The 10643-nt window shown below is 37.4% G+C and overlaps 2 protein-coding genes and 1 pseudogene across 2 annotated transcripts; 2 read left to right on the top strand and 1 right to left on the bottom strand.

The window, feature by feature from the left end:
• Positions 1-980, top strand: part of LOC145480053 (uncharacterized) — a 5098-nt pseudogene extending 4118 nt beyond the window's left edge.
• A 1218-nt stretch (positions 981-2198) lies between these two features.
• Positions 2199-2990, top strand: LOC145480018 (uncharacterized). Its single transcript, XM_081458513.1, has one exon. It carries the CDS (start codon positions 2205-2207, stop codon positions 2973-2975), a length of 771 nt encoding a protein of 256 aa, XP_081314639.1. The 5' UTR covers positions 2199-2204; the 3' UTR covers positions 2976-2990.
• An 88-nt stretch (positions 2991-3078) lies between these two features.
• Positions 3079-8157, bottom strand: LOC145479988 (uncharacterized). Its single transcript, XM_081458477.1, has 2 exons — positions 7903-8157; positions 3079-7770 (listed from the first exon to the last, which is right to left on the bottom strand). The coding sequence occupies exon 2, from the start codon at positions 7598-7600 to the stop codon at positions 6236-6238; it is 1365 nt and encodes a 454-aa protein (XP_081314603.1). The 5' UTR covers positions 7601-7770; positions 7903-8157; the 3' UTR covers positions 3079-6235.
• Positions 8158-10643: the final 2486 nt, after the last annotated feature.

The raw sequence follows: 10643 nt of genomic DNA, 5'->3' as shown, positions 1-10643 counted from the left end.
CATCTTTTTGTCGAACGCGAAACAAAAGAACCCTTTTGTTTTGCTGGACAATGAAATCAACGAAGTGTCACATTAGCCGCTCATTGTTCGCGCTGATACAAGTATCCCATTCATAAGAAAATGCTTACTTATTCATATTGTCGTGTTAGTACAGGCGATTAAAGCGCTACGCGGATTGAGAGCAGGTACATTTGTAGTGAGTCGAGTTCGACATGACGCCGGCCCCTCTTTTTTTTGTTTTGTTTTTTTGTTTGTTTGTTTGTTTGTTTTTTTGTTGATTTCTCCTCTTCTTTTTGAAACCAAAACATTAAAATAGCCCGTTCAGTCGACGCTGCTAGTGCTAAAATAAACCGTTCGAGTTCGCATCGAAATACACCTTCGATTAATAACATTCGGTGTGTATCGAAAGATTCACCCATTTATCGATGCCGCCGTCAATAAATATATTAATGGCATTGAACCAACATGGACACCAATTAAGCCTACTAGTACACAGTTTGCTGTGAGCAGATCCAAGTCAGTACATGTTGTGCGAAAACAATTTCCATTGAGACCTGCTGCTGCAAAAACTATTCATAGATCTCAAGGTGATACTGAAACAAAGATTGTAGGAAATTTTGAGACAAGAAGGGCAATTCTTCACATATATCATGTAGGATTAAGTAGAGTGACGACTATTGATGGTCTCTATGTGACTGACCTGTGTGAGAATAAAATAGCTGTTAGTGATGATGTGCGGACAGAAATCCATCGATTGAGAACTGAAGGACAATTGACACTCACAGTAAACCCACTATATAATGAACCTGAAATTAGTTTGAAAATATGTTATCTTAATGCAAGGTCTTTGCATAAGCACATCAAAGATGTACGTGCAGATCTCAACTACTCCAGTACTGATGCAAGCATTTTTGCTGAAAGCAGGTTCTGCAACTTGGATGATGATAGTTTGTATAATTTAACACATGATAACAAATAAAGCATGTTCAGGAATGATGCACCAGCAAGAAATCCTTCCAATATACAACCATATGGAGGAGCTGTAGTTTATAGTTGTCTTGACTACTATCCAGGATATCCATATTGTGCTAATACAAATGGTATAGAAATAACAGTTCTAAGATTTATTGTTATACCACATATTTCAATAATTGGAATATATAGGTCTCCTGCACGATCAATAGAACAGTTATGTGCTGCACTTCAGAGTATTTTAGATTCACTTCAAACAGAAGTCAATCTTTTTATTGGTGATTTCAATATTAACTGGTTCAATGTTGCTAATCGTTTTCCACTCTACAATTTCGTTATAAATAACCATGGTTACAGACAATTAGTTAAATGTTCCACCACAGATAACAATACTTGCATTGATCATATATACACCAACCTACCTGAATCGCAAATTACATTTCAAATTTTAGAAACTTACTTTTCAGATCACAAAGGAATTTGTGCGATACTAAACTGTTTTTGAATTTATCATAGGCTTAAAATAAATGATAAACACTTTCTAGTCGTGATAATACTGTAGCTCTTGATTAAAATTTGCATCTTTGTTCTTTTCAAGACATCTGCACAATTTTTATGGTTACATACTTTTGGACAATGGAAAATCCTTCAGCATCTTCATAAGTATTATTTTGATGAGTTTCCTTTGTCGTTTTTAATATGTCAAAATTATCATTTAAATTACTTTCTTTTTTAATTATTAATTAACCACTGCATTCTTTTTTTAACAGATCGTCTTCAATGAAACAAACCAACTCCAAGGATTCTCAAGGTATTTTATGCCATTCTTTTCATCATAAACCTTATCAATAACTTTATAAAATATACAAATTAATTTTTGTGCCTAGTGGTCGTAGAGCCCAAAGCACCATGTTATCGTGCATACGTGTGTGTTCGTAACTCAGGTTTTTTTCGTATTCTTTTTTTTAGATGTTGAAATACAGGGATATCTACACTCCTTGAGCCCGATCAAAAACACCAAAAAGAAGCAGACCCCATACTTTGACTTCTTCTTGCAAACAAGTGATACCAACAAAGTCAGGGGAATATGTTACGAACCGCAACAAAGAAAGAACCTGCTTCAACCATTCCAGAAAAAATCTCCTGTCAAAATTACTGAGACAAAGAGGATCTCTACAACTAGCTTTTCTACAACTAATGAAGAATTCAAAATCACAAAAAAATCTAAAATCATGCCAACTACTGCAAAATTCTCCTATAATTCACATGTTTCCTCATCTATGGTAACAATTAATGACGCACTTGAAGCAGACAAATACAATACTGTGGATGTAACTGGGAAAATTATGAATAAAAAAGATCAGATCCAACTAGTTTTCAAGAACAACAAACAACTCAGAAAAGTTGACTGTTTGATTGCTGACCAAACAGCATCAATCAAGGTGACACTATGGGAAGATGCAAGAGATGCCGTCAGGAGTGGAAAAACATACATCTTCACTAACCTCAAAGTGAGAGTATTCGACGATGTCAAATTTCTCAATACAAATCCCTTGACAACTATTGTAGAGACAGATGATATGTTTAAAGACATAAACCTTGTACCACATGAACTGAATGACACTATTGCTGAAGGTCGTTGTGTTGGCTTTATTCTAAAAATCGCCAAGTCATGCATTGTATGCAACAATACTTTATATAATGAAAATACCAAGAACAACAAAATCACCTGTACTTTATGCTCAACTACTATGCTATCATCAGAATGCCCTTCCAAATATGTGTGTACCCTGACAATAAAGTTGGCTGATGGTAAACTTCAGGCCTACACATGTTTTAATAATGCACTACAAAGTTTTCTTGCATCTATTGAGAAGAGCACTAGTTTGGATGATATCACAAAAGACCAATTAGAAGATTTGTTCGTAAATGCTGGCACAGTACAGATGGTTGTAAATAATTCTATGCATGTCGTAGATCAGTTTCTTCCAAAAGCCACGTAGAATAACTTTCCTAATACAAACTCTTTCACAGCTATTCTTGAGATGAAAGATTTGTTTATAGACATCAACCTCATTTATCAAAGGAATTGAATGACACTCTTGCTGAAGGCTGTTGTGTTGACTTTATTTTTGAAAATTACCAAATCATGTGTTGTATGCAACAATAACTATATGATGAAAATGCTAAAGCCTTATGCAAACGTACTCGACTTTGTAGACTATACAACAGTATACAACATCAAACTTGCGTTTGCACACCATTTCAGGTGCCATATTATACACAACTCAACAAGTCTGATGCTGTATAGTGAAGTTTGAGTCTGGTCAAATATCTACTCAACATCCATAAGACTCTTCTTACAAGTCTGATAGTTTATAGCATAATTACTATTAATAGAAAGTATCATTACATGTTTTTATTACTTAGTTCTTGTTCAATTATGAATTGGTACAGTTGATACTTATTTCACAATAAAGTTTCTTGTTGTTGTTGTATCATGTAGTCATTGCAGATGATACTATTTTTCATATCACTAGGCACATGTAGTCATAGACTGCCTATTTTTATTGTTTAGTTCCTCAGTCAGAGGTAATCAACTATTCCGTTTTGTGCACAGTCAAGGCCAAAAAAAAAGTGAACAAAGAATTTACAACAAAGAACTTTGTCAGGTTTTGTAACCATTCCCATCTATTAACTATGTAATGCTACTACAACAAAGAGAACAGCTTTAGAAAAATTAGACTTTGATCAACACATGTGGGTCCTTGGGTCATATTAGCACAAGACCTGAGGGAATTTTCCAGATGAACATTACTTGCCACAATCATGGACAAAAGTCCTTGGGACACTTAAATAATTTAACAAATTATCTGTGTTTTACTACTGAAGTTTGAAGAAAGCCCTGGTTTCCTTTTAAAAACGTGTTACTGTTCCCCTTCCCCACCCAATATAATGTTGAAAATCAGAAGGAATTGAAGGTAGTAGTTTTCAACATTTTATGGGGCGTGGAGGCAAGGCTAGGCAGGTGAAGTAGTATTTGCGCCTGGCATGTGCGCAAAAGCACCGAAAGTGCAAATTTGTCCCAAGACTTTAGTCCATGATTGTAGATCAGCACATAGTGCAAATGATAAGGCAGCCTTAATTTACAAATCCTGCATCATGAAGATTCCTGAATTATAACTCACATGAATATTTATTACTGGTACTGTCAAGAAAGACACAATAAACAAATAAATTTCACATCAAAAAAAGAGATGAGTATTTGTAAAATTTAAATTGGTCAATGATTTAATAGCTCCTGCTGATTGAGGGAACATCAGAAGTTGCATGATTAAAAATGTGCACACATGGGGTAGGGCATGGTGACAGATATCAAAACTTACAGCTCACTTCATATCCTGGCCAAGTAAGAAGCACGGTGAGCAGAGGGTGAATCACAGTGACAAAGACCCTCAAGCAATTATCAAACATGGTTGCCCCAGGCCACAGGGTTTTTTACACATTTCATATAAAACTAAAAAGCCTGCAATAGACAATAAAGACAAGGGCTAATAAGCTACTTTTGATATATTACAATCTATCTTGATAGTGAGGCCTAGAGGACACTGAAAGAGAAATGAAGGAACAAACTTGTTCAGTTTGCTTTGTTTGTGTCCTCTTGGACAGTATCAAGGCGAAATTTGATATATCAGAACACAATGTCTCTTAGACACAAAACACTATTGAAGCAACAGCTACTATGCACTTATCTCACTCATCTCTGCCTTCCATGGACAATGCACACCCCCAGGGCTGAAATAAAATTCAAGATACCCACCCTGGACTCTCCAAGTTAGCTTAAAGACTCTCTGTAAAACAGCATGCATTCCACACTTCAACTAATTTTGCATGATACAAAAGCCTTCCTTTCAAAGTGTTTTGTAGTAGCTATTTCAATCGGTGATAATCTGAGCAATCTAACTTGATTTCCAAACAGATATTGTTCTTCATCAACAGTTTCAATATCACTCTTTTGGATAGGGTGATTATTTTATGAGAACAAAATTATTGTTAGCAGATTGTCTTTTACATACTTAAGAAACCAGACAGTAATTTGAGAAGAACCCTGGTGGAAGGTTTTGACCATAGAAGCCCTTAAAAGAATTATTTGAGAAAATCTGCCCGGGATCGGTGGAGAAACAGTAGTGAAGATGTACTCAGATACAGGAATGAAAAAATACTCCTGTCTGCTGCAATAAGTGACAGAGAACTGATTTTTATTTTCCATTGTAATGGTGTCATTGCCCAGTGTCATTGCAAGCCTTCAGAAAACTCTATCACATCACTTGTAGATTCATCCAATTTTAGGTTAACTTTGGCGATATTTCTTGCAATTTTTTTATCACTGAAAAGTTCTTTCTCTGCTGCATTTTATTCCTGGAGAAGAATTGAACCTTATTGCCAAAAAAGCAAACTGAAAACTTTTTAGTATCCGTATGTGACCGGTTATCCATAAGAACTCTGTAGGGATTCCAAAGCACGCTATTAAATCGCCAATGAAAAAAATTAAATACTATTTATCGCTCTTATTCTACATCACGACTATGACAGCATTCTAAGCAAAGTAAGTAATGAACATTCTGTTTATAGATATGCTTGTGAAAGAAAATAAAAGAGTAAATTTATTTTGTGGAGTTGTTTCAATTCTCGGCATGGTGCCTACAACAGCAGGAACTTTGTACCTGACATTTGTCACCTTGCGACACGAGGTCAGAATTTCAAAATACAGCAGTTCTAAGTTTAATGGCATCTAAGGCCATCATATTATACCTGTTTCTACCAGTAAATTATATTTGAGTCTACCAAATGCCCCATATCCTTTTGATTTTTCTGACACTTTCTTCAGCGACTGAATCAAAACAAAAACAAACCCTCACAATGCATGCCGTTTGACACAGAGTCTTAAAAGTAAGGAGTAGGCACTGCTGGAGTGGACTAATGAAATATTAGCAGAGTTAACACTGCAGAATGTACTAGAAATTTTCAAATGCACTAGAAACAATAAGTAATCTTGGAACATCATTTGATTAACCTTGTTACTTTTTTTATCAGAGAACGTTACCATGGTATTTCATTAGTGTATCATTTGGAAGCATTTTATATCCTAAGAGACAATAAAGACCATGTTTCTAATCAATGCACTTGTTCTCAGTCAGTACTGGATAGGTTTGACATTGTGGCCACTAGTCCTAAGCCCAGTAACATCTCCTGGAAAACAATTTTAAAGCTTTAGGTAGGTTGCATCCATAGTCTTGACAAGTAAAGCAAATGGTATGATTGATGAAGCTTGCCTTGTCACCCAATATATAGTGTCCATTCTAAAATATGGATCAATTTCTTCTGTTAATCCTGGTCTCCCCATCATTTGATAAGAGTAAGGCTCAATGAATGCTTGCAAGACCACTTGACCTGCCTTACTTTCACCAGTCTCACCATCTATGTATTTCAGCTTAGGAGAGTCCAGATCAGCACAAATGATAGAAGGTGTCAATTTGATAAGTGGTTTAGACCCTTCTTGACTCAAGTCATCAGAATTATTATCAGCACATTTTGACTCGAGTATTTCCATTATGTCATTTGGATTTAACGACAAAAAAGCCAAATTCCAGTTTGATGAATCATTATCGTTTTCCTGTCCACTAACAGCCTCAAGTTGGAATCGACACCATCCAGTAGGGAGTGAATATGTTTGGGGTGGATCCCCACTCTTACATAATGGTGTTTCGACATCTTGACAGCACTCTTCACAATAACAGGGATTTAATGCATCAACTTCAAAATACCGTGAAGGAATATTCAAATGACTAAGAAATCTAATGCAGTTCTCTTGGTATTCACAGCTAGCTTTGAATGTGTCACTTGAAACACTGTTCTGCTTGAATGGAGGACTAGTGGTACTTGATTTTTTTCGTGGAACTTTCTTTTCTTTGCAAGGTAAAGGTAACTTTTTGGTGCACTCTTCTCCTACATGCTTCATACATCGGCTGTGAACATCGAGACCACATCCCTCACACTTCATCCCTTGATCTCTAATTCCCCACATGAATCCTCCACAAAATGTACACCATTTGAAATGTTTGTAAGAATGAGGTTTGAATACGTGGGGATATGAAGTGGACTTTTTCTTCTCTTCTTTTGGCATCTGCCCATCTACATGATTAATGACGCGAAACATGTTCAGCACATCTACAACAAGATCTGTGATCGATTTGTATTTTTTCTCATCAGTGGAATCAATGAAATATCTTTCGTTTTCATAGAATAATCTGTAATGCAGAATATGGCCACCGTAGCTTAAAGACAGGCTATAATCACCCGGTGAACTATTACTTTCCCGCACTAAGTATCTACCGTTGACTGGACCATTGGGGCCGGAAAGTAATTCCTCTACTTCCTCCCGAGGAATTCGCCCATGAAATTCTTCTTCAAAGAACGGGGGTCTTGACGGCAAGTTCTTCATGCAAGCTAAGCGAATCGGTTCGGGTGCAGCATTCTGTTGTAAAGCAAGAAGCATGTCACTTTGCCATCCTCTACACTCATTTTCATTCAGTCTGTTGACATCGACGTAAGGGGGGGGTCGCTCCATATGTTCATTTGTAAGTTTACGATTTGGTGGATGCTGGTCATCTGAAACGAACTTGTTAACGGAGAAAGTGTTTTCAGCACTTTGGCGATCGATTTCTTTATAAGTCCTCGAACAAAAACCATCAACCAAGACTTGTTTATCCTGTAACTTCTCTAAAGGTAAGTCTTGTCCTAAAATGAATCCCAATTAAAGTAAACTCACTAACGTTAGAGGTTATTTGCCCGAACAATGAACCCTCCCAGAGAACCGTTCTGGGAATTCAACGTACCACAAGCATTAATTATGGAACTCAAATACCTCACCTTACTGTTTTCCTTCCCTCTAGAGCCTCAGCTGTTCAGAAACTGAAAGTTGCTCTTATATCCACAGTGTTAACTTCTCATAATTCTTCAATATCCGTGTGAAATACCCGGACACTCTTGGACACTCTAAGGCCGAGGTCTCTGGCTCTCTCTGGCATGTTACGAGGCTTACGTCATGGACTCGTCATATTCTAGTTCCCAGATCACCCCAGATCATTTTTGTGCCAAAAAGGCCCGCAAGGGAGTAGTAATCAGAGATTATGAGAGTGCGTTCGACGCTCTTACTTTAATAAACATATACCGTAAATAAATAACTGATTTCACTAGCTGACTTTCAACCTTTGTCTATTGTTAAAATCAACATTTTTCGGCAGCAACCGAGGTTTTACAGTCAGATATGCATAGTCACAGTATCATAGTGTCAAAGTCCATGCTAGTGAATTAGAGGTCACGATTTGTTGATACGTTGCGTGACGCTGCCAGTTTCTGTAGACTCTTAAGTTTCATAGAATATTTAAATTACGTACATTATTCTAAATAGTCCAGCTGTTAGGGGACAAAATTGTTCGTTTTTTGATAAAAGTATCAAACTTGGCAGGGTTACTAACCTCTATAAGACAAATATTTCCTGATATGGAGCCATGCCAAATTTGCTTCCAGAACCATGGAATGCGCGTGTCAAAAATATGGCATACAAGGCCCGTACATGGAAACGAGGCTGATGCAAAATACCGATTATTTTGGCGTTCTGGGACTACTATGCCTTGTGTCTTGCTGTTTTTTAATTGCTGGTTTTCAGTGTCACGCAATTTAAAATAGATCAAAATAAAAATCAAAACCGGGCAATAGATAAAGTCCAGAATCTGGGAAATGAAAGAAAGTAAATATGCAAAGACTCTCGCCAAAATTCAGGTCACAGCAATTTTTCTTATACGAGATATGCGGAGAAATTTTTTACCCAAATTTATAGAGACAGGAGCCATAATCGGGGACGGAGACCGTAAGCGCGCACCATTTCTAGTATTGGGGTTGTCCCCATGATATGGGACAATATTTCTATTTTTAGAACAAATTGCGCCATCGCCTGAGGCACACGCGCGTACATGCTGCGAGGATTTTTGCGGATGTCGCGCGGGGGAAATGGCGTCCGAAATTCCCGAAATTTTGTCATGTTTTTGGCCCACAACTCAACGCGTTTAGGTCTGTTGGAATTTTGCTTAAGTATTTTCGTCGTAAGCTGCTCCAGTTTGAGTGAAGTAAGGCAGTATCGAGTTTAGGTATGTTCCGCTTTAAGCTTAGATATGGTATCGCTGACCAAGTTGTGTTCCGACGGATGCTTCTTTTACATGAGCTGTACATTACTCCACTCTAAGTTTCACATATGTTGAAGATTAACAGCTCTTCGAAACCACAGCAAAAAACTAGTTGTATGTTTGGATATAGCAGCGTTTCAGGACTTCAAAGTTTCCCTCCTCTTGCCACAGGCTTGCGAGGATTTCGCCAGAGTCTATCTCGACCGAAAAGTAAAACAAAAAAAAGTAATTGCAAGTTTGAGTTTCGCCTGAATTGTAAGCAACGCTTCATGTTTTATCAAGGCCCAATAAGCGACAATAAAGTTTATGTCTGTAGATGCTGCTCAGTTTTGTTTGTGTAAAAATAATTTTCTGTTGTCGATGAATAAGAGCGCCCGCCGATGCGTGTTTTGTACAGTCAGTAAAACATGACAAATTGGACTTCCCACTTTTGTGAAAACGTACATCGAACTCATATAATATCTCTAGTTTTTAAATATGTTTAAGGTTGATAAATGTTTGAGAACATATTAAAAGCTTAGCTGAAAATATGTGAACACAGCAGAAATAATCAGCAAAATTACGATGACGCTTTCTTTAATCAACTCGAATAACGATTTTGATTTTTTTTGGTTGAGTTATCAATTTTCCTTGTTTCTTTTATTTTCGCCGCGTAAAATTTCACTATGTCAAAGAAACACACATGATATTAGTGGCCTTTTGGCGTTCGTGAAAACTGTTGCAGCGTCTCGGCACAAAAGACCACGAAATAAATCTTTGTCAAGGTTTGTTGACAATTGAAAACAACGACTCGGACTTGAAAGAGCGCGCGCTGCACTATGTAAATGAGCTACTGAATGTACGCGTCAGACTTTCCTTTCAAAAACTTTTGCAAACTCGCCAAACAAACAGAAACCATAAGAAACTATCAAAAACAGGGTTTGGTTATGATTAAGCATTTTTTGGGAAACTCACAAATAAACTCGATACCAGAGTAAAGAGTTTTCTTACATAACCGTTTCTTCACAGAACAAACGAAAACCTGACGCGTACAACTAGCGCGAGCAGATATTATTCATTCACAGCGCGAAAAAAAAAAAACTCACCTTTTCCATTAGCTCAGAGCATAAAACTACATTTAAGAGTCCTGGTTCTTATTCCCAGCCTTATTCCCTGCCATCGCTGTGAAAAAATCTGCAAGAGAATCTCGCAGCTCTCACCATTTGATCACTCAACGTGACAACATCCGCGCGAGAGCCCCCGACACGTGCGCGGATCCGCGCGGATATATGACGTCAGGATGGCGCAATTTGTTCTAAAAATAGAAAAATTGTCCCATATCATAGGTGCGCGCGGATCCCAAGACTTACGGTCTCCGTCCCCGATTATGGCTCCTGATAGAGATTTGTATGGAGACGCCATGCTGGTGCCCATCCGTATGGGCACCAA

Source organism: Orbicella franksi, chromosome 2, assembly GCF_964199315.1.
Source record: "Orbicella franksi chromosome 2, jaOrbFran1.1, whole genome shotgun sequence".
NCBI classification, from domain to species: Eukaryota; Metazoa; Cnidaria; class Anthozoa; order Scleractinia; family Merulinidae; genus Orbicella; species Orbicella franksi.
The sequence above is the reverse complement of the archived record's forward strand: the minus strand, read 5'-3'. Positions and strand labels throughout refer to the sequence as shown.